General features: G+C 30.4%; 1 protein-coding gene across 1 annotated transcript in view; it reads right to left on the minus strand.

The window, feature by feature from the left end:
• Positions 1-893: 893 nt before the first annotated feature.
• Positions 894-25773, minus strand: part of LOC145313399 (uncharacterized) — a 30985-nt gene continuing 6105 nt past the window's right edge. The window contains exons 6-14 of the mRNA XM_080152768.1: positions 14306-14481; positions 9764-10088; positions 8946-9134; positions 7405-7511; positions 6089-6477; positions 5313-5537; positions 4469-4925; positions 3890-4024; positions 894-3550 (exon numbers count right to left, since the gene is read on the minus strand). Coding sequence (XP_080008894.1) covers positions 3131-3550; positions 3890-4024; positions 4469-4925; positions 5313-5537; positions 6089-6477; positions 7405-7511; positions 8946-9134; positions 9764-10088; positions 14306-14481 — 2423 coding nt within the window. The 3' untranslated portion in view covers positions 894-3130. The remainder of the gene's footprint in view (positions 3551-3889; positions 4025-4468; positions 4926-5312; positions 5538-6088; positions 6478-7404; positions 7512-8945; positions 9135-9763; positions 10089-14305; positions 14482-25773) is intronic.

Genomic DNA, 25773 nt, shown 5'->3' on the forward strand with positions numbered 1-25773 from the left:
TTATGCATTATTGATTTATGGCTATTCCAGATTATTTGTAGGCCTTCTTATACCGCTTAAAACATTGTGTGGGCATGATCTGTACGTTGAGCCGTTTGGCAGCTAGCAGCCTTTAAAATTCATAAAATTTTGGCAATATTCGTTACCAGCAATATTTTACCGTGATGTGCAGTAGATCCATATAATCTATTGCATGAATTTTATACAAGACAGATGTACGAAATAACTTTGAACACACGTGGCGCGCAATGGTTAAAGAAAACGCGTGTAAAAGTTTCTTAATCGCGAATTTGTGGTGCATCCTATGAATGGATATGTGTTGTGAATTTAAAATAATTGTTAATGCCCGTTTCATCAGGTTTACTAAAGTGGTAGCGCGGCTTGCCGTTTAACAAACTTTAAAAATTGATTCACAATTTGACTTTTTACAACTTTATCTGAAAAATGGCAATTTAATTACGTCCTGTAAAACGAAGCTTTAGGTTTAAATTGTGGAAATCTTTAGTAAAATATTTGATATCCTTGTTTTGGTTTTTATATAAAATGTCATCAAATATATTTGAACATGAAACGGTGTAAATCTGTTAAACTACAACTACCCAGGCGCTAAATAAAAATTTCATTTTACCTGTAACTACAGAAGCATGCAGCATGCGTTAGCCCAATAAAACACTGTTGTATAATAAGATTTTATTGTCTGTCCGAAAAGATCTCGCTAACCAACAAACTGATGCAAAGTTTCCGCATTCATTGGCTTGACAACTTTGGAGACTCTTGTTGAATTTTGATTGATTAGTTCATTGGTTGGTTAACCTCAATTCATCACCCATTGTCTTATCCCTTTATGAAACCGTTGGGGTAATATTTAGTAAGTCTAAACAAAATTAAATTGATTCTGTTATCATTTTATTTATTATTCTTATTTCATTAATTTAAGAATGAGAAAAATATATGAGTGCAAATAATAAATTTTGAACAAATCTCTTAACAGATTTATCACATGCTCAGCAAAAAAACATTTTTCCAGTATGGCTTCGAAACCGATAATATCCGCTGGATTAGAAACTATTCTCAGCTATACTGAAAAATCATGCATTGTATTACAGACAGTTTTACACGAATATTAAAATAAAAATTATAGAATCAAAACCAGTTTAGTTGTTCCCGGGCTTTCGGCTCATCGGGCCTAACAAAACTGGTTTTAATCTAATAATTTTTTATTTTAGTATCCGCGGACAGCTGTCTATAAAACGATGCGATAAATAATTATTACTAATCTTAAAATTTTAGTGATATTAAGTACCTAGTGGAAAGAATTGCATATAAGAATGTATTAGATGCAAAATATCAATAAGGTGAAATATTATTATCAGGGGAAAACAATTTTAATTCTTACATATTATTAACTAAAATAAAGTTTACAAAATTTGAGCCCCTGAAGAAATCAAGAATTTTACTAAATTGCATGAAATTTAAAAATACTGGCATAATTTGGTTTCACATGTTTTAAAGCAGTTTCAATTTAATTTCAATATCATACATGAAAACTAAAATTTATTTACATATAAATTAAATACTTTTTTAAATATAAGTTGATTATGATTGAAATACTTATTACAGGGAGATCAAGGGATGCATAAGAGGAATATTCAAATTGATTTTTAAGTACTAGGCCACAGTTTATCATAACTTAATTCAATTATCGATAACAATTGTCAATCTTACCAAAAAAAATGAGATAAATAGAAATAATTTTAGTATGAAAATAGGCATTGTATCTTTAACATTAAGTACACCAAATTAATATAAACTTTATAGCCCCACCAAACTATCCCATATCACATAATTGCTTTATCAATAAAGATTTTTATTTGCTGATAAAAAATAACACAACACAATTTTAAAGGTTTCTCTTGGAGGGATTTTAATTCTGACAAGCAAGCTGTTCTAAAAAACACACATTTAAAAATGGGTATGAGTTTTATTTTTAGATAAGGTTTTCTGGCATTTAGGAATTCAATCTTATAAAGAAGAAAGGCATTGACAATTAACAGTTTAACATGTTCATTTCAAGAGCAATTAATAATAATTGTGTTGACTGGACAAATGAATTGAATAAAAACATGAACTTTCTCACCCAATAAGTCCTCCATTTTATCTCAAAAGTAAGGGGACGGAGGAGGAAATATTTTAGTGATAAATCTATCAATTAACAGACAGATATAATTTTAAAAAAACCTGACAAACAAGGAAATCTATTGTTTTACAATGTCATGAACTCCAAATCCAAATAAAACTCACAACCTTTTGTAGGATATAATAAAAAGACAATTAATTATAATAAAACTATAAGGAAATGTTAAAGTAAATAATGTTTAATGCATTGGGAGTTACAACTAAATAAATTAAATACTAAAAAAGGGTTAACACACAAATGCAAGGGATCTACTTGTTTCCAAAAATAATTGAATTAATTGCACATATTTAAAGTATTTGAATAAAATTCACGGATTTTAGAATTGATAACAAACTTATACTCTTTAAAAAAGTAAGGTTTTCAGAACTTGAAATAAAATTGATATATTTCTTTTTTTTCTTTGTAATGGAAGCCATTAACTGGAAGAATTATTCATTTTGATACCAAGGCAACAATAATCTAGCAACATCGTGTAATAACAGCTAAATAGTAATTTTATGAAAAAATAAAATTGAGCTCATTAAATTAATCTCAAGTCAATAATAATAAATAGTAAATATTTTTCATCATAATTTCAGTATTTAAACAAAATAGGTTTGTAGGAATAAGCGCTAAATTTGCTTGTAAGTAATCACTGGCATTTATTTACATATTTTTTTTTACATAGGGTTTAATTTTAATTATTTAGGTTTCTAAATATTACTGATAGGGTGTTTTTATGTGAAATAATAGCAATTCAAATTGATTAAACTTTTGATGCTTGTGAAAAACAAAGTTGGAAGAGCTAAATGTTAGCAATGAAAGCTAATTATTAGCATTTAATTTTTACTATTTAAATTTCTTGTGTCTCGTTGTGTATTTGTAAGTGATCTACATATATTAAAGTATCTAATATTAAGAGTGAGAATTTAAAAATTTTAAATATATTATTTATCACACAATGTAAGAGAGGTTTGATATTAAAGCTTCAACAATCATATTCTGCTGCATCATATTCAATGCAATGTTCGTGTTAGTTACATGTGTGGGTGGCCACATCAGTGTTGGCCCAAACACAATCGCCAAATTTGATACAGCCATCCGGTTGACCAGCTTGTACGTTGTCACTTTATCCAAGTGGCGCAGCAGGCAGATTAAAGTTGCCCGGTGACACTCGGGTAGACGAGACATCTCCTCTTTCAATCCCTTGATCTTGGCCTTGCGGCTGGGCAGACTGGCCACGGTTATCAGCCTGTCCACGCTCTCCCAGGGGATGAGAGGCTCTTTAAGCTCGCGGAAGAAAAGTTTAAGGGCTCCGGTCAACACGTGCACGTCGTCTATGGTGTCCAAGATGTCTGTGTTGCCATGATCGATCTAAAAAAACAGGTTCAAATATTTTTTAAATATATTTTTAAGAAAAGTATTACCTACCAACTACTTGTTAGAATTTGTTACGAAAAATATTGTTTGAAATCTCTATTAGTTTAATCTAAATGGCATAGAAATGCAAAATGTATTATTACAGAAACCGTTTTTAAAAGAAGTATTACTGTTATTAACATTGCAATGGCCTTTAAATTGACGTACTGTACATCCCCAATAATGATACACAAAAGTTGTTGGGCCAACGCATAGGAAAGCGTTATTATAAAACTTTGGGACTATAATAGTGTAATAAACAGTCCAATGTTCCTTCTCTCCCTGATTTTATACCTGTAATCTTAATCTTTGTACTGTAGAGAGGTTTCCTGACTGTCTGTATACTCCGTCTGTCTGTAGGAATTCTGCTTTACTTTCCAGAACTTGGATACACTTCTTCACAAACAGGGGTACTTCACTCTGCTCAGCCTGAAATTAAAGAAAAAATTTTTTTACACGGAGCACTAGAAAGATTAGCAATTAACATTACTGAATCTTTTCATTGCAGGGTTTTTTTTCTCAATTTTTTTCAGTTTGTAGATTTTTTTTCAGTGTTTTAGGAAACATTGAAAACCTAATCATCATGGGAATTGCTAAAACTTCCCAGTGCGTGTAAACATTAAAATCTCAAAACATTGAACAAACTTTTAAACCCAATCTTCATTGAAATTGCTAAAACATTCTAGTGCTTGTAAAACAGTTATTGTTTCCTCTACTTACAAAAAATATTGATAATGTTTTCCCCAGGGTAAAAAAGCAGCCATTCAAAAGAAAAACATTTAAAAATCTATGAAGAACTTGACTAAAATACTTTTAATAACGAGTTGATCTTTTTTTTAGAAACTACCAAGTAAACGAAATGCTATATCTCACCTTTGAGAGTATGACTAGAGTGCTTCCAAACACTGGTTCATTCTTCATGATCCCCCGCTTCATAAGATCCTCCATATTGGGTCTTCTCAAGAAGAACTTTCTCAACTTGTCCCTAATCTTGGATTTCTCCTTCACGATGGGAACATTGACAACACTGGGGGAATCCGGCTCACTGCTGCCGCCACTAACCACCATCTGACCGCCTACGGTTAGCTTCAGCGACTTTGTTCTGTTCACCTTACTGCTTCCCCGCTTGCTGCTGCTGGTGCTTAACAGGGTTGAGGTAGTTGACGCGCCGTCCGCCAGGCTGCCCCGTGGCGGGAAAGACGACGCGGCACCGTCCATGGTGGCGGATTTTTGTTGCAGCATGTTGCGAACCACAAGTTCTTTTTGGCTTAATGTAACTATCACAGTTTCAATTCTAGAGAACCAATCGTTGGCTATGGTAAAGTCGTCGTCCTGGGAACAAATGCAAAATATTTTACAACTTTGTAAATATGTAGAGTAGAAATAATCACATCTACAAATTTGGAACAAAAACATGCTGTCTATCTGCCTGTGACGTAAAAAAATCTCGCTTGACTCAGTACAGAATAAGTTTTTCAATTCAGGGAAGTTTTTTTCGTGTCTTTATAAAAATATATTTGAGGGAGGAAAACTGTCTCTCAAACCCTCCCCTCCTTCAACTTAGGACAAAACATTGATAGCTAGCATTAGAAATATTGAAATAAAAAAAAGATTAATGTCAAAGAAATTGGTAGTTATCCATTTGAAGTAGTTTTAATAAACTTTTTTATTTGTCTCAAATTAAAGAAACAAATATTTAAAAAAATATTTGATGCATTCCTGTAGCAAAATTTTCTGCTCCAGAACTGTTGAGATTTCAAACACGTTCAGCCGTTTAGACTTGTCACTATTGCACCACTCTATCCTCGCCCCAGTCAGGTCCAGGTGCTGGTCTGGCTTAGTGAAGGACTTGGTGTCCTTGTAGAAGACCAACATCTTGTCTGTTAACACCAGGTTGCACGAGGACCAATTCTTACGATACTTTTTCCCGCGTTCCTCAAGTCTGAAAGTAGATAAATAGAATGAAAATAATTTACAAAGCATGTTTGTTTAAAGAGGAGAATAAAGTACATGAATAAAATAGCATCTGTTTTCAAGTAAAGGGATAGTTGCATTAAGTACATTTCAGAAAAAAAAGATTTCAAACGTAAGTTCCAAGTATACCTTCAAACAGATATAATTTTAAATTACAATAAATAACAAACAATAAATCACTAAATTAGTCGTTATGCTGTTTTAGTGAAAATAAGCCAGCTATATAAATTACATATTTCACAAGAATACGATTTTCAAGTCTTCATATTTTAAAACCGCGTGGTAGAAAATTTAAATACTTTGAAATATGTGTTCTGCACATGTAGTTTAAACCATTGAACAGGAAAAAATATGCAGTTCACTTAATTCAAGGTTAAATGCATTTCGTGCAACTACCCCTTTTGTTTAAACATTTAGGAAAATTGCGCATTACATTAAAAACATTTACAAATGACAATTCCTTTCCTTCAAAATGTTTTTCTGTTTTAAGAAGTTGAATTATAAAGGTGCGATACTAACCTAGTTTTAAACAAAGAGCCCTGTTTAAGGACAGGTATTTGCACATCCCCACCGCCAATCATATTGACTGCTCCATGACTGCCAGCAGCCTCCGGATGATGCTGCTGAAATTGGTGAAATTTGCCATGCAGAGGATCCAACTGGACGCGGCCGCCAGGCAGCAGTGGATCTCCACCACCAACAGAACTTGTGTTTGATAGCTGTTTCAAAAACGGTGGCGGCTGGCCGCTGCTGGCGATCATTGACTGTGGCACGCCAGCAGCCGCTTGTGTGTGGTGGCTGTGATCAGTTGTTGTACTTGCTGTGCTGGTGGTTGGCTGTTGTTGCTGTTGGTCTGAAGGTAGTTGATGGTGGTATTCTGGAACAGGACTCGGGTTTACACTGTGATCCTAAAAATAACATAATTCAATAAAAAAAATTTTTTTTTACGATAATAACAAAAAGTTATACAAATAAAAAAGAAGTGTTTACAGGTCTTAAAAACTTCTAAATTGTAAAAAGGTTTATTAATATTATTAGAAATTGTTAAGTTTTTTTTTAAGATTTTCATACAGTATTTTAGCTACAGCTGATTTTGTAGAACAAATATCAGATATCAAAATAAAGAAAATTTAACTCATCGAATTCTGAATGCCATAAAAGAAGATACATATTTTCTAGTATGTAACTGAACATTATCAAATCTTGTCCCTAAGATTCATTTTGATCATCTGAATTTCAAAATACAAAGTTTAACAACATAGGTAAGAGTAGTGACAAGTACAAATCAAAAATACAATTTATTGAAAATAAATATGCTTTGTCTTTTTTCATAAACTGCTGATTGAAGTTTGGACAATATTCACCATAGTTTGGCTCCATCTAGATAAGATATAAATAAGGACTAAATTTTGTTTCAAACCTTTATCTCAACTTAATTAAAAAAATAATTTAAGTAGAAGAAACGGCACTGAATCCCCTCCTCCCATATTTTAAAAATGATCCAAAATAAGGAGGGGGGGGGGGGGGGGGGGGCGATATTTGTTACTGTGGGGTCTTTACCCAAACCTGTAGGGATAGTACCCAATCCAAAATAACCTATCTCTGAAATATTAGAGAAACTAAATCTTCCCTCCCCACTCATAGGCACTTTAACGGAAACCGCAAAAGGAAAAATATGAAAAATGAACAAAAATGATTAGGATTTAAATGCTAAAGTGATTGAGCTATACAATATCAAATGATGTATGTATTCATTTTATGCAGAAAATATTTCTTTTTTAACAAATTCAATCTAATAACAAACCTACTTATTCAACAAATTAAATAATAAATACCTGAAAAGTCTGGGCGACATTTGGAAGTTCCCAACAAGATTTATCACTGTTCTCCTGGTAGTAATAGGTCCGCCCATCTTTGTCCTGTGTACTATACCAACATACTCCTATAAACATAAACAACATATTACTAATAATGAATTAATCACCAAAACTAACTAAACTTGGATGATACTATGAAGTACTGGTAAAAAAAAGTAAGCCTTTACAATATAATTTTATCTTGGTCTTAAATTTGGTTTATATTGTTTCTAACTAATTCCTGTTCTTGAAAAATGTAATATTAAAACTGAACTTAAATGTAAAATTCTTTAAAACATAATTACAATATTATTATGGTTAAATTAAAATCAAAACATGAATAATCTTTTTTGATCTCAGCACCATGTACTATCCAAACAAATTACTTGGTAACAAAATTTATTGTATTATTTTAATATCATGACAGGAAATTATTTAAGAATATGGAGGGAGAGGTAATTTTCATTATTTAAATTCAATTTTTTGCTTCTTATCAGGAATTATTTCTGGGGTTCATACGATCCTCTTTAAATTATAAATTTGTGTGTACTTTTAGGTATATCAAAATAAGCAAACAAATTATCCACATCCCTTTCTTTTTCTTAATATTTACTAAGTGTCAAAATGTCATATTAATGCATAAAAAATCCCCCCCAAAAAGTTACAGATAGGTATTGGTTATTTTGTGTAAACATAATTATTTCTCACGCTTTCATGCAGCTAAAATTTTATAAAAATCTCACACCACCATCCCCCCACCTCTCCTCAACTTCCTTCTCCCTAATTTTTCAATTACAAGTGCCAAGAAAAGACAATGTCCAAGGATATATAATATTCACAATTATGTTCATATGTATTTTTCTCTGTAATAAAACAATTAGTCAAATTAAATGCTAGCAGTGCATATGCGTTCATAAATGTAGTTGTAGACAATTCTCAATGACATTTTTACATGGACAATATCAATACTTTTTATTCACTTCCTTCAATATGATTTGAAAACCAGAACTTTTCAGTATTTTTTATTTCTTTTTTTTCTATAAATTGACCTTGGTAAATAAGTACTCATTTGATAAAGCAAATTGTTTTATTATTAAAAACACGCGGATAGTATACCGAAAAATTAAAGGATTAATTCCAGTTTTATTGGCCCCAAGGGGCTAAAGTCAAACCATCGAAAAAGGTACTAATTTCATTAAACTCAATGATACGATATGAAAACAGATTTTTTCTTAATGGCTCAGAACTGGTTTTAAAAACGGAGGAAATATCAATAAAACTTTTATCAATGGATGTATAACGTACGTGGATATTATGACAGGGGGAAAATTGTCTTCAATTTAGCTTGCTAACATGGAACTCTTTTATTGGTCAGTTCATTCGTCCAGTAGGTTTGAAGGGTTTGGGTTAAAAGGGGCTGGAAGGGAGAATCTTTATTTTAGCCCGCTGCGTGTTTCACTTTATTAGAGAACATGAAAATCTGGTGTAGGATCCAAACAATAATATATCCATTCTATTACCTGTAAAAACATTAACAAAATAACGTTCATCTCCATCAAACCGGACCTCATAACCATTAGGAATCAACTCCTGTTGTCCGGCAGTCCCGGCAGGCAGATGATTGTTATTATTGTTGTTTGTTAGTTCTTCTTCATCTATAAGATCACCACCACTATCATTGCCCAGATCATCATCTATTTTGTTAGGATCTAGTTAAAACACAATATATTCATTTTAAAAATGTTTAAAGCTTAAAAACAAAATAATGACACACATCTTAAATCGTTTTGCCCTATAGAAAAAAGGGTTTTGTCCAATATAAAACATAGTATATGTAAAAAATACGGGGAAGGGGGTTAAAAATGATATTAATAACATTCATATCTAATATCATTAAAGCCAGTAATTATGTATTGAAGTAATTAGCTTTAAGTGTCCTAGCACAGTAATTAAACAAATGAAAGTGACAATTATCATTAATTCTAGTTAATGGTTTATGTTTCAACAAGGATTTTTTCACAGAACTGATTTTGAGTTTTCAATTTGTTTTGCTCACAATTGCTCAGTCAAGTATGAAGAATGCTCAAATTTTATTGTGGGATAAAGATTGGGAAAATTCTTTCATCCTTAAACAAATGTTTACTGTTTCTAATTCCTTTACTAATGATGGTTTTATGTAGTAACCCTATTACAAAAAGTAGTTAGCTTTTTTGTCTGTAGCGAAGGAACTCGCTAATCACTTAACCGATATTGTTCTCCTTTACAGTTAAACTTCTTTAGTGAAGGCTCTAGTGAAAGTAAAAAGACTAAAATGTTTATTAATATTGAATATATGTGCCTGTCTCGTCTAAAAGAAGCTCTGTTGATGAAGTTTCCTCTAGCGCCTCCTTGCTAGGCGGCGATTGTGTGTCCATGTCACCGCCATTCTCACTGTCCAACATCAATAACGGCGGCGGTAAAACCAACATCCGCTCCTCTTCTGCACTGCGCGATTCCGACTCCGATACACCCGGGCTCATCTCAAACGCTGAGTCGGCACCGGATGGGTCGGGGCTGGTGGGCGCGGAATAGCCCTCGGAGGTGCCGCGGTTGCGGATACGCGGCGGCTTCCAACTCTTCTCCCGCGTTTTTCCGTTGTAGTAAAATTTGCGGCCGGATGAGTCCTACAAATAAAAAATATTTAGTTAGTTTATAACGAAAGAACATAGAAGTAAAAAATTATACCTAAAGCAAAATTTATTTTTTAATATTCATTTTAGATGCTTAAATTTAGTCTGTTCTGTTCACTTTAGGTTTTTTTTATTTAAATGTTTCATCCAATATTAGTTCCAATATTGATTTTATAATTTATAAGAAAATCTACTTTCTTAGAAATTAGATATGTTATCAATAAGCCGTAAGCAAAATCAATTAAAATCTAAGATTCATTAAATAGTAAATAAGTATTTATCTATTAATAGAGTAAGTACATTTAATGAATTATAATTTGTAAACTGGACTTATCTTCTTAATATATAAAATGTGTTAATTGTATAACAAATAATGGCAATCTTTAAACTACATTCATGAAGTTTCAAAGTTCACATAATAAGGATTAATATTAAGAATATTTTTATGACGGCTATCCATCTTAATCCTTAATATGGTGAAATTATAAAATGACAAATTATGATTTCTATAGAAATAAATCAAATAAGATTTCTTAACGGTTTCAGAAAGATTCAATTTGTAAAAAAAAATAGAAATTGCGTAATATAAGTAATTGTTTATTGAAAATATTGAAGTTTTTAACACAAAAAGTTTACTAAAGCAAGGAAGACACGAATCAATAGCAGTGCAATGTTTCGAAGTGGTTAGCCTTTTTATTCAAAACAAATTTCCAATATGACTTCGAAACCGATCATTACCCGCTGGATTAGAACAGGTTCTAAGCCATACTGAACATCTTGTATAGCATCGGATTACAGAAAATTTTCCACGAATATTATAATAAAAATAATAAGATTAATATCGGTTTTGTTAGACCTGGCCTTCGGCCTCTCAGTTCTAACAAAACTGGTTTTAATCTATAAATTTTTCATCTTAATATCCGTGGAAAGCTGTATATTATACGATGCGATAAATATCAATTATAAATTCCATCACGCCGACTAATAAACTTCTATAGACGCGTCTAAAACATTATACATAATTTTTTAATAATGAAATAACCTGATTTATATCATCAATATCAAACTGTAACATTCTTAATAACTTAATTCTATCAATTAACAACTAAAATATTAATATTCACTGTTATCAAAATGTTATTTTCATAACTAGGAAATAAATTTAATTTTGTATTTTACATGTTGATTTGGATAGAGTTAACTGTTGACTAACATTCAACAAATTCTGTCAAAACAAAATATAACAGTGATTAATTACAACATCATTTTTAGAAAGAGACAAATAAAGATTAGAATAATCTTAGACAGGCTTAATTTGGATAAAAATTAAATTAAGTATGGTATTTTTAATCTATTTTCAAGTATAACTCGAAAATAAATTGCTATCCACTGTATTAAAACCTGTTCTTAGCCATACTGAAGAATTATGTATAGCATCGTATTACAGGCAATTTTTCACGTAATTAAATCCTTGTAATACGATGCTGCAAATAAGATAAACAAATATCAAAGGGTATCAAAGGTAATTTTCATCTTAATTTAAACCTCTACTTTTAAAATCAATTTTTGGGATCACTTTTCCAAATTTGACAAATTCTTTATATAACAGTTTTGTAAACAACAAGAATATCAATATCTAAATCTGCAAAGCTTTTTAAATTTTGAATTACCAAAAAGTCTAATGGGGAATGCCATTTACACATCCGGCAAAAGTATAGTAGATGTATTTTCGCCAGTGCAATTTAAGAAGTATGGATGCATTTATAACAAACTGAATTTTAGCTTTACAAATGACTTTAGTATATCAATGACTGTCAAAAATACATCTGCCTAATCTAAACACAAGAATAAATTCTGGCCTTTATGAAAATTCCCTCTGTTCAATAACAAAACAATGAACTAACAATAAAAATATCATAATTATTATATTATTTAGCATTTATTTGACCACTTGCGCAAATGTATTGATGTTTTATAGAGAGCGCCTTTGGAAAAGGTAATTAAAAAGGGGGAGGGTAAATAATTTGGGCCAAGGATTTTAAATTAAGATTTTATGTACAAACTGTACAAAATCTAATTAATTGTACAAAAATATTAAAATATTCATATGAATTTATCTAGATGTATATTAGCCATTGTTGGATGTATTTATGACATACAGTTGAAGAGTATGGATGTGTAAATGCCAGTGTCTCGGATGTATTTTTAACATATGTTTAAAACTATTGGATATATTTTTGACATCAGAAAAACAAAGAAAATATTTTGCCAAAAATACATCTATTGTAAATTTGCTGGATTTGTAAGTGCTATACCTAACCGCTTCTGAAATGGTGTCTTAAAAAACTGTTAAAATATTTTTTTTTATAGATCCCAAGGAAAACAACTATCTCTTTTAATCAACACTGATAAACAATGCTCCACTTTAAAGACAAACGGGCATTTTTCCTTAGTTATGGAAAAGCTGCATCTCTAATTATATAAATAATCACTTATTTCAATATGCAGAAAAAATTAAAATTGGCCTACATCCAAATCGATGTTACCAATAGTAATTTATAACAACTTATTGAACATAGAATTATGTAATGTTTGGTTTACAAGGCTAAACTTACACTGAATAATTGTTTGTTATATAATATATTTAAAAGTCACTCAGCCAGAAATATTATAGGGATGACAGAATACAAACTTTTTTTTATAATTGATATAAATGTTTCATGTATTTTATTTGATAAAGTTGGGTTGAATACTAGCCCGTTTTCTTAAACAAGCAGCTAACTGATCTAAAATAAGTGTGGTTAGGTTACTGTTCTCAGTTCAGTTACCAATCATAAAGTACGCAAAAGTTTTACAATGGTTTCATAAATAAACTGATGTGGAAAATGCGTCATTTTTAACATAGGTTATAAGCTGTCGCAGTTAACCGATGAAAGGCAGGGTTGCCGTACTAAAATTCATTTAAATTAGCATAAAAGGCCTATTTGTGACAAATGTCGCCTTATAAAAAAACCTAATACATCTTGGTGTTTATTTTATTAATGGTATAAGTAATGAAAAGATGCAAAGAGCATAGAAAATGAAGAAAAAGTACAAAGAAGAAATTTTTAATTTAGGTTAAATTAATATAATATTAGTATGATAAAACAATTTTTTAAAAATCCCTTGTCAATTAAGATCTTCAAAATAGGCAAATGCTGAATTTTTTAAAATTTATTTTTTTGTGTGGGGGCAGGGGGCTGGGCGCGACCGCAGTCTTTTAATAAGTAATTTTTAATGTTTAGAATTAATTATATTTATTGGATAGCTTTGTTATGGTATGGTTTGTAATGTGAGAAAAAAAAATTTTCTTCCTTAAAAAAATTTTATTTTTAAATCTACAAAATCATCGTAGCTGTTTGCTAATTTACAAAATAAAAGCCACCCCATTTCGTATTTGTTTTTATTTTTTTCTTCTGAAGTACAAATGCCCCGTACGAATTTCGACAGCTGGCTTTGGTTAAGCTGTTTTTATCACCTTTGGTTAAGTCTTAACTGATGTGAACATTGGTTTAGCTTTAACTTGTGTTATGACGTCACACATCGGTTATCATGATCAGTTAAATTTACTTCAGTTTGGTCTATGAAACACTTAACAGAACCCTTAACTTATGTCTAAGCTGCTAACCGATGTCAATTTATTTTATGAAAACGGGGTACTATTGTTTCACCCATAATTGTTAAGGAAACTTGATTGTATGATAAAATGTTGACAAGGATTTTCATTTTTATGCAAAAACAAGTAGTTAACTGTTCAATTCGTTTCTGTTCAATAGAACAAAAGATACAACAATAATTTATTCCTGTAATTTCTAAGCCATTTTTAGCCAAAAAAGAAGAAATTTAATAAGAATTAAGTTTACTTAAAGAAATACTTTTCTAAGTTATAGGGATAAAGTTAAATTTATGAAAAAATGGTTCGGCTACAAAAGTGTATTTGACTTAATAAAAATATTGGATCATGGAAAGAAAAGGAAGTAGCGGATTTCGTCGTACTTTCACAGTAGGTTATTATATTATTTTGAAAAGTTATTTTAGGTTCGGTAAATGTTAATGATTGTCCCGTGTGGTTAGAGACCCTCGTAAGGGCTAGAAATAGTAGAAAAGCTACTGTGAAAATACGACGAAATCCGCTAGTTGGTTTTCTTTCCAAGATCTAAAATATTACTTACCACGTATTCCTCCCATTCAGGTTGAACAGTTCGCAGGGGCGTGGAGCCCGGCAGGGGTGATGAGGGCGTGCGCGAGCACGTTGAGTGGTTAGGGGACACCAGGTTGGTACGTGGCGATGGCTCGGAACCAAGCCAATCACCTCCCTCAGGCCATCCGGAGGAATCCAGACTTCCGTCTAAAAAATTTTTAAAAATATATAATTTGCTTTATTTGAGTTAAAGCTGGTTTTCATTATTTGTTTTTAACTAATGTTCGTGGAAAAATTGTCTGTAATACGATGATACATATTATTTTTAAGTGTGGCTGAGAACCGGTTCTAATCAAGCGGATATTAATCGGTTTCGAAGCCCTGCTGGAAGGAGTGTATTTTCTGCTGAAAACTTATCTTTAACGCCAATACAAATCTTTATAGGATGTAAAATAAACTTTTCATCTTAATAAAGTTTGCATATTTAATTTGAAGGTATATATAATATATATAAAGGTTAAATGTCAAAAATTAAATTGTTTCCCGAGACACTTCTTAACCCCATACATTATAATCAAAATTTAGAACTGTAAAAAAAACTTGACACTTTTGATCAGGGATACAGCACCTGAATTTTTTTTGTGGTTAACAATGCATTAGCTTTAGTGGCACATTACATAATTAACTTACGTAATCTTTATCTTATCAATAAGGCAAAATTGTTTTAAATGATATATTTAAGTTAAGAAAAAAATATCAGCAATTCTAAAATTACTTAATTACAAAACTTAATGTACTAATTATTTTCCAAATCAATTTTATGTTGTTGGCATATCATGTCCTTCCAATTGATTTATTATTACTTGGATCTCACACCAGATTATCATGTACTCTAATAAAGTGATATAAAAGGATGTTTAAATCCTATTATCTATAATACAAAGTAGAACGATGTCTGTCTGTCTGTCCGTCCGTCAGTCTGTCCTTTAAGATATCGATGGAGTTTTTAATTTTAGGGAAGCTTGGTCTTGGAATGGTTTTAGCCTTTTTTCTCCTTGTTGATGAAGTCATGAAATGGATTTCGGCTATTTTATAAGATAAAATAATACTTCAAATCACACCTTTAGTATTATACATACATATGTGATTTTTTCCAGTTATTTCTTCATTCAAAATCATAAATTTAGCAATATTATACACCTAGGAATTTTCCGCAAGCGAATGCATTTGCGGTGAGAATTTACTGGCAAAATTGATGAGTAGTTCTGCCATGGCCTCCCCTGAGTGGTACTGGTCAGTCATCACTGATCATTTATAATAAACTATTATTACAAGTGCAGATACTCTAGGAGTCTACATCCTATTCTATAAAGTAGATAGTTTTTTTTCTGTAGCTTAAGATTTCAAAATTGCTGAACCGATTGAGATTTACATTTTATTGAATCTTCATACAAGTCTCAGGATGGTTTTCGGCTATTTTTTGCTTTCCCTAAACATTCCAATACATACAGAGCTTGTAGATAATATGAGCGCAACCGCTGGTTTTGTATTAAGAAAAGCCCTTCTTCTCAATTCAAAAAACCATTTGCAAACACTGGTTTATTGATGATTTTATTTGTTTAATTTCATGAAAAGCAGACAAAAATATGTACTTTTAGAATCAAGAACATAAAAATTTATTGTCTATTGAACTATCTCTGAAGTATTTTTAAAAAGAGTCAAAATGTGACAAGGATGAAAACATTAATAAGTAGTGAAGCTCAAAATATAAAAAGAACTGATAACATATCTTTTTTTTGAATATCCACTTTAAAAACCACAATATTGACAAACAGACATGGTGAGTTTTAGAGTAGATGCTTTGTGGTCATATGAATCTTTTATGTACTACAGAGCTAACCAGAAAACAGACAGACCGACATCTCATATTATAGAATAGCTTCGCTACTTATAAGGATTAGCTGCACCACAGAAAATATTAAGGTTCTTGTTTTTATTATTATGGCTGGTCAAATTGTGAAATCTTAAAAGCAATAATTCAGTCTAATTGTGATTGATTTAACGAGTACTTTAAAAGAAAATTTTAGCCACTAAATAATTTTTGATAATCTTAAATTGTTCTTTTTGCTTCTCTAATGATCATAATTTTCTAATTTAATTTAAATTGCATAATTATAGACAGAAAATACATTTACTTGACAATTTTAAGTATATTTTAATGACAATGCAGCTACAGCTTCTTAAAAAACCGAGTCTGTCTGTGCATTTATTGTTTTCTTTGTTGATGGATTTACAAAATTAAGTTATTATATGTTATTTTTAACTGGCGGCTACGCCCTAGAGGCCTCTAGGGGCACTTCATTTGATTTTAGAAAGATAAAGATTTTTTTGTGGGGGGCATTTTTTCTTGGGCATTTTCTTTTGGGTAGGTGGTGGAACCCTTCCCTATAATAGTTATAAAAAATCCCTTAACCTTTATTAAACACAGTACACACAGACATCCTCTTAATTTTATTTAAGGATTATATTAGGATAGTATAGAATTTGTCATATTATTTAGTAACGTACTAATACAACCTATAAAAATGTGGCCTTATTGTATACCTAACTAAACTGTACTTTCTTTTTTCAAAATCTATTATTGCTGCGCCATATATGGAAACATTTGTTCCTTGCAATTACAATTGAGTAATTCTTAAAAATTTCGTCATCCATGAATATTTTTTTTACCGACGACGCTTTAATCTTTATTTTCAAGTTTATATTTGTTTATTTAGAATGATAAAACAATGAAACTATCCTTAGTTTTTTTTCTATAACAAAGTCAATAAATTACGTCTATACTCAGTAATGGAGTGGTTAAGTTTATTGCGTCATGTAGTCCGAAATAAGGATATTCATTCTTAAGAAATATTTACACTTCTTGAGTAATAAAACATTTAATGTTTAAAGTACTAAAATATGATATTATAATGTATATAAATACAAGAGAAAAGTATAAAACTAATCTACAATAAAGAGCAATAGGATGCTTGTCTGTAAGTCTGTTTTTCAGAAATTTTTCACGTCAGAAAATCTATCATTTATAGTTTATTTTTAGTCTGCATGGAAAATCCAAACCCAACCCAACCTCAAGAAGTGATTAAAAATACTTAACATTCTAACTTTAAAAATAATCTTAAAGTGAATTTTTGGACTATTTTGAATGTCTATACCTGTCCCATGACGTGATAAAATGTTAAAACTAGAATAATACAATAAGCTGTAATAAAAAATGACCAACCACGCCGCACCAAACCAAAACTAAAGCCACACGTGCCGCACCAAACCAAAACCAAGGATAATTATGTACTTTGTTGTACTTATGAACAATATTATAAATAAATTAGGGACAAGTGCTTTGAAAAAAATCTTTTTAAGAACGATTGAGTGGGCATTAAAATTATATAATACCTACCTACTGTACTTTTAAAAACAACAAAAAATCCAGGAAATAAATTTTGAAATAAAAAAGAAGTTTTAACTTGGTCAATAATGTATCCATTAATTTAAATCTAGATAAACTAAAGGGATAGTTGCATGATGTGTATTTAAAAAGTTTGATTGCAAGCATAAGTTACAAGAATACCATCTAAAATATATATTTTTGTATAACAATAAGCACCAAAAATAGTCATCATGCTGTTTTTCTGAAAACAGGACAGCCATTTATGTTGTGAAAAAATATGATTTTGAAGTCTTGATATTTTTAAAACTACCTGGTAGAAAATTGAAATTCTTTCAATTTTTCAAATATATGTCCTATAGATGTAGTTTTAACTATAGAGCAAAAAAAATATGCAGTTCACTAAATTCAAGTATAAATGCACTTCGTGCAACTACTATTTCTCTTAATTTTCTTACATATTCATTTCTTCAAGAATATTTGTCCCCGACTCTTAATTATAATAACCCATGCCTAGGGCCTTTATTGTGTTCTATTTATATTCAAGTTTAAACTATTTATTATCATAATTTTGGTTTAGTTTTAATAATAGTTTAGTTTCATTGTCAACATTAAGTTATTAATGTGCATTGTCTAAATATTAATTTCATATTTAGTTAGAAACTTGAAAGAAATCTGAAAATTAAAAGTTCTTGTAAAATTACTTTTAATTTACCTAAATTGCTTGGTACTTCGAAAAAATTCCAAGTAAAAAGTTTTCATATTTTTGGACAATCCAAAAAAATAGAAGGCAGTAATGAATGTTTAACTAGAAGAATTATTATCACAGATATAGCAGGTATTGTCACTTAATAATTTAGATTTATAGGAATCAAGAATTAATGAGGATAACATAGAGAATTTAAAGATCTTAACTGACATACAGACATTACAATGTGGTTAGAGTAGCTACGCTATGATAAAGGAAATATAATAAGGAAGAATTAAAACAATATGGTTAATTAAGACCAATAATAATAATAATAAGTAAAAACTGACAATTATAATTACGGAACCATATTTCTTAATATTTTAACAAAGGCTTTGTTTTCTGCCAATCTATTATTGTTAAAAAATATTCTTGACATAAATGAAACCAAACATCAGCTATTTTAAATTGCTAACTATAAATTGAAGTTCGCTTATCTTCAAACAAGGACAACAAACTCAAAAAGCGTAGCAATAAAGTATAATTCATAATCTGTTTCTTTCCAAACGTAAAACCCCATGGTACCAATAGAAATTGGATCTCAATAGTCATGGCCATAAAAATTTCAAAAATCCTTTAAAACCAGCTAGGATTGGAAAAAAGGCGCCATTTTGCATAGATTAATCATTTGGCGTACAATCCTATTATAAGTTTTTGTCTGGAGCTTAAGATTTCAATAACTAGGTACTGAACTAATTGAGTTCTTCTTTTTAGAGAAGCATCTCATAAATCCTGCGATGGTTTTAGAGTATTTTATTTTAAGAGATAATCCTTGGGATGGTTTTAGACTATTTTTCTACTTCCTTCTTTGAATACAGAGCTAAAAGATGCTAAGGGTCCAGCTGCTTGTTGTCCTATATTATAGCATCTTTGCTATACACAAAAAAGTATAAAACCTACCGGATAAATCACTCTCATAGTGTAAACTCTGACTTATAGCCGGGATTGGCCCGGACCGTATCAAAACTTTCATTTGTGTTCATGAAAAATATATCACTTATTCACACAGATTTCCTTTTTTTACTATTATTTTACACACAAATACTATTTCACCCCAGGGATCAAGGGATTACCAATAAAATAAATATGTATCACTTAAGAATATTTTATAGTAAATGTTTTTTTAATATATGCACCTTAGGAAACAGTTTTTTTTCTATCTTCTATTTAGTATTATTATTTTATTTTGATGTAAATACGAAACCATACAAATGATCATTTGGTTGATATTGTTTTCACGAGTATATTGCGTAAATATATTTGTATAATGATGATTGTCATGAAATATCTAAACTGAAGGTATAATCACTACTGACGGACTAGGCTCCTTTGTTTTTACTCTGTGTAAATGTGATACTATTGCTAGTTTCTTAGTTATTAACATAACAATTTAACATTACACTTTCAGCATAGATGTAACCAAAAACTTGCTGTTATATTACAAAATATAAGAATCTAAGGAAACCGTCTAATGTTGTGTAGTTTGGAAGTGTGACGCGCGCTTAAATGGAACTTCCCGGATTATATATCCTTTTTAATTAAATATTTACCTTTTTAAATTATATAGCTTTTATCTTTCACAATATAACAAATTATGAGTTAAGTCTTTGATAGAGTTTGTACAAATAGCGGCTATGCCCCTAGAGGCCTTTAGGGAGAATGAAATTATGATAAGCTTCACCGTAAAGGAGAACCATATCGGTCCAGCGGTTAGCGAGATCCTTCGCTATAAAAAAGACAACAATATTAACCATTAATAATAAATATTTCCACCCTCAAATATGTATAAGTATAAGCAAACAGAACACACAAATTACGAAGCCAGTTAGTACTTTTGAGAACGGTCGTGGACGACGTACCGAAAACTATTCCATATATATATAGAGTAGCTTAGCTGCTCAAACCGATAAAAATATCTAATTATAGGAAACATCTTCACCCTGTAATAATTTTCAGAATTTTTTCTAAAAAGGAAACCAAAAAGCAGAGTGTACTTTTAAAGTTATATTAATATTACACACTTTAACAAAGCACACTTTTGTCTAACTTATCTTCCTCGTTTTAAAAGCGAAGCTTTTCTATAATTAGAGTCGGTAAGTCCGTCCGTACCGGTTAGCTTCTTTCGTTAATCAAAATATGTTAAAATAGTCCTATCGATTTTAAGCATTGCATGATGGTTATTAAAAGAGTTAAGTAGGATTTAGAAATCATAGCAACTCCATAATCGTCACTAGAAAGTCCTTACATCTCTTTCAAAAATTTTAATTTTTATTTTTTAGCAAAAGATTGTCTACATCATTTTTTGAACTTTAACACTCATGGTTATAATCGTCCTTGTCAAATCAAATTGATATATTAATATGAGTTTATAATCTTTCACAAAAAGTTATATTAAAGATTGAAAACTTCAACAAAAAGGTTTCAATAAAAAAAATGCCGTTAGTCTTGTTATATCAATCAAAAAGGTTAAAGAGTTTAAATGATTTTGGTAAAAATTCCTTTAAGAAGTCTTATACTTTAATTTTAGGCTATCAAACACACTATCATTGTATGGTTGTCTACGGAATGGAAAATGAAAAAGATTTTCTATGTAGGCCCGGAGGGGCTAAAAGACCGATACAACAAGAAATGGGATTTAAGTATTTGATTATAAATACTTTATTTAGAAGTAAAGATTTTAACGAAAAATGACAACGGAAATAATTAGTCAATTATACCCTTGTCCCATTTTAAGATCCAATTATTGTATATTATTATCTAATATACGGTAACTAAATAAAGGGAGAGGAAGTCTTCTTTATAATAACACATTCTTTATCATGATTAAATACAAGAAGCAAAGGCAACTTTAAAAAAAAGAAGCATTTATAAACTTAAGGTCGGTCCGTCCGTAGATTAGGAACATTTTTAAAGCTAAGCATATTCATAACAATGTTATAATACGTAAGTACAGTGTGTTTTTTTTATGAGAACTTTTTTGAAAGCAATTTTACCCAACTTATATTTATCAGAATTTAATGATTAATGGCTTATTTTCTACGTTTTTTATAACCATTTATAGAACATCAAAAAAATATTTTAGTTTTTATTTAAAAAGTACAGTAAAATCCAAAATTTAAACCTAGGTGTCAACATCTAAAATGGTTTTAGCGCATTTTTCTTAAGCTGAAATCTTCTACCCTTTGTTAGAAAAAAATTGGATTTTCAGTAGTCGACTTTGGGGGGCCAGTACTTCCTCCCTGGTTGAGATATGGCTTTCAATCTTTAATATGTTCTAGTACATGTCCCCAAAAGTATCTGTATTAATTTTTATTAGCTCAATATCTAAACTTTGAAGCGTTTTGCAGCCATTCTTGCAAAGGGTACCTAGAAGATTTGAGCATGAGAAAAATGCGCTGAAACCATTTTTAGATGTTGACACCTAGGTTTTGAAAATTTGATTTTACTGTACTATTTTAATAAAAACTGAAATTTTTTTTATTTGTTCTATAAATCGTTATAAAAAACGAAGAAAATAAGCCATTAATCATTAAATTCTGATAACTATAAGTGGGGTAAAATTCCATTCAAAAAAGTTCTCATAAAAAAAACACACTGTATGTCCATATGAAGCATCCTTGATTTGATTGTTACTCATTATTTGTTATTGTTCGTTTAAGTTAGCTTTAACATCACCAATTTAATTTTGAGCCCTATAAAATATCGGTGCTTTCCATCAAAGAGGTAGCGAAAACACCTCCTTAAAAAAGAGGGGACAGGGGGGGGGGGGAATGTTGGCCCTGGTATATCTGCAAGGCCTAGCCTACACATCCAGTGCCCTAATTTGAAATAAATTTGTAACCAAACAAACGAAAAACTCCCCCACATTATATTCAAAAAGAGGAGCTAAGGATTATTGTGCATGACAATACAATTTCAAGGGAAACCGCTAAAATATCAAAGTAACAAAATCTAGTTTTTAAAGCAACACTATAAATCAACATTTTATTAATCCTACGCCCTTTTTTACAACTAATAAAAGATTGAAAATATGGATAAGTTAAATATTTTCTTAAATTAATGTTTATTCTTTTTAAAATGAATGTGTAGGTAGTCAGACAGACGAGAAGTAGAGAGAGATAACATAATTTCAATTTAAATTATGACCAGAAAAATTATCTTTATTAAAGTCCTACTTCACTTTTCTCAGTATCATATGTTGCCAATTTATTTTTAAGCAAAGATTTTTTTATCCTACGTTTGTATGTCAGGATTGAGGTTAATCTAGGCATGTTATATTTGTTATGTACCGGGTTAAGAAAGGGGACAGAAAATAGTCTAAAACCATCCAGGGATCTATGTGAAGTTTCCCCAAAATGTAGAACTCATTTATTAAGTAGTTATCGAAAACTTAAGCTTCAGATAAAAATACTTTTTTATACCTAGTGGGATAAAAATATTAATAAAAATAATCTTTTTTCCACAAAAAAAGCCAGCTAAAAAGCTATTAAAACAAAGTTCGGATTAAATACAACTACAAAATTGTTTTTTAAACTATATGACTTAAATAAAATCACTTTGAGTAAAAGGGTAGGTATATGGAAAACTAAATTAATCCAAAACCTAACAACTACAAGATAATAAAACATTAAAGACAAATAATAAACTCTAAAATAATATTTATAAAGAAAAACGGCGCAAACCACAAATTCTATTTAAAAAGTTACCAGGAAAAACCAAACTGCAGCCCTGAGAAGTCAAAAATTTAAATTTCAATTAAATGAATTATTTATTACTTCCTCTGTAGGCTGTTTAAAATTCCGCCCCTTTTTAATGATGAAAGTGGGGGGGATATGAATGCAGAGTGGATTTAAAAGCAGGGCTTTTCCATATTTTGAATTGGTCCGTCCATTCGTCCGTCTGATATTGTTAATTCATGTATATTGAAATGGTCCTATTGATCTCAAACATTGGACGAGGATTGCTGTAATATAAAAAAAAAACTGAAAGCTCTAGAATTGATGCTTCGACCGTCAGATTTTGAAAAAAAATTAAGAATATTGTCATCCTTGTTACTTTACCATTCATTCTAAAAAAAGAAAAAAATGAGACAAGTCGTATTTTAAAAGGTTTCACTGGTTATTTCATGTTTTGGTATTTATCAAATCTTTCTTTAAGGATCAAACAATGTTATAAAAATACTTTTAGAACGGTTGAAGTAACAAAGATAATTAGAATAAAACCAAACTATTTTTTATCTAAGTAATTAAAATCTAAATAAACAAAGTTTATACTTGTTAATTAACATCAAATGTTTATTTCATTCATCTGAATTCTATTAAAATCAACATTAGGGGTCGACCATAAAATTTAAAAAAAATTTTGTTGGCTTAATTTCTAGCTGATTGGCCTTAAAGAGGGTGGGAGACATCCCCAACATTCATATTCGTTAAAAAAAAATCGGGAGTGGGGCCAGAGGTACAGCCAATAACCTAATACCGATCTTTAAATCAAATTGGCTACGCGTGGCCACGGCTATTAATATGCGATCTTTAAATCACAATCACTTTTTGAATTTTCAGTAAAATTATAAAAAATAATAATAATAACAATACGTAAAAACTTCAAACATTTAAAAATCCATGTTTTATTGGCAGCACTGGCAGTAGCGACGGCTACGACTACGGCCGCGACTACGGTCACAGCTGCGGCTACGGTAACGGCTACACATTTAAAGATCCAGCTCTAGTTCATAGGTTTTAAATAAATATTTATATAAAAAACAGACAGATAAACAGACATGAAACCACTTGAGTATCATATATTTACATTGTGTATTACTACAGTTAGCATTAAATGTAGGTAGGTATGCAAATAAATAACTCTGTAAAAATACTATTTATCATACTGACAGTAATAATTTAAGAACATAGTCTGCAAATATTTTTAGCCTCTTTAGGAATTCAAGCCCTTTTAAGGGCTAGGGTTGTGATAGAGAACTGTTATTTAACAAAATAATTTTCATTATAAACAGACACACAGACAACTAATATAGATACTTGTGTAGAATAGATTTTCTTTATTTTAAAGTAGTACATTTTTTTGTTTGTAATTAAGATCTAGGAAATTGCTGGTCTGAATTTGTTGTAATTTTTAAGGAAGCTTTATGAATATATTGGGGCTGTTTTAGGCTATTTTCCTTACTTTCACCGCCCTTCTCTAGAGGCTGGGGGCATAGCAACTAGCACTATTAAAAAGCATTATCTTCCTAAATCTAGAAAAGTTATTAATTTAATCCATTAATTATAACGCTGCACAAAATGTAACGTTACAATCCTAATCTTTTTCGGGAAAATGGATTGGTAAATAAAAGTAAAAATTAATGTAACTTATTTAATGAAGCGAGGATTTCACCGATGAAAACCATCTTAATTATGGTTAGGTCATAAATGGTCTTTTGCACTTAAAACCACACTAAGTATGTTTTTTTTTATATATAAGCTACTTTAAAAATAACTATCATCTACGTAAGTGGGTAGGTAGAAAAGTTATCGAGTGTAGCCTGAAACTATCCTGTAAAGTTATCAACCTCTTTATCCCTGAGGAAATCTTCCGCCATAAGAAAACAAAGGGGGAGCAAAGCACACATATTTATCATATCTATTGAAGAAAATATGGCGTGCTAAATTCAGAAAAAAAGTGAAATCACATGGCATGAAACACTATATGTTCTTCCCATATTAGACTTATTACTTAAAAACTAACAATAGGCTTATATCTATTTCCAAATATCCCACAGTATAACATTGCTTATTAAAAAAGGGTTCTAGCACATACAGATTATGAACATTAGCATGTTTTCTTTCAAGGAGAAGAATAAAATTTGGGTCTCTCTTAAAAGTACAACCAAAGCTTAGAAAATGACACATTGCCATATTTGCTCCCAGCTCTAAGGGATTTATATTTCAAAATTATTCAATCATTTTTAGCGTAAGTGGAGTGTTTCCGAGAAATGGACCAAGCTCTTGTCAAGAAAATATCATAAAATAAAACCATAAGGAGTTGTTTGTCAAAAACAATTACAAACACCATAGAAAATTACACTTTAAATAAAATAAATAACCTAAGACTGAAAGGTCTAATTTAACTCAATTGTTCCCACGCCTCCTGAGAGTTGTCCAATAAAAAATTTAAGAATGCTAATTGAGAATTTATTTTTGGCTAAACATAGCCAATTTTTTAGTGTGTAAAATCAGACAAATAAAAAAAAGAAATAAAGTTTTATAAAAATCTTGTAATCTTTAATATATTTATAATATGTAAGAAT

Source organism: Acartia tonsa, chromosome 3 (genome assembly GCF_053477335.1).
Source record: "Acartia tonsa isolate MP-2025a chromosome 3, ASM5347733v1, whole genome shotgun sequence".
Lineage (NCBI taxonomy): Eukaryota > Metazoa > Arthropoda > Copepoda > Calanoida > Acartiidae > Acartia > Acartia tonsa.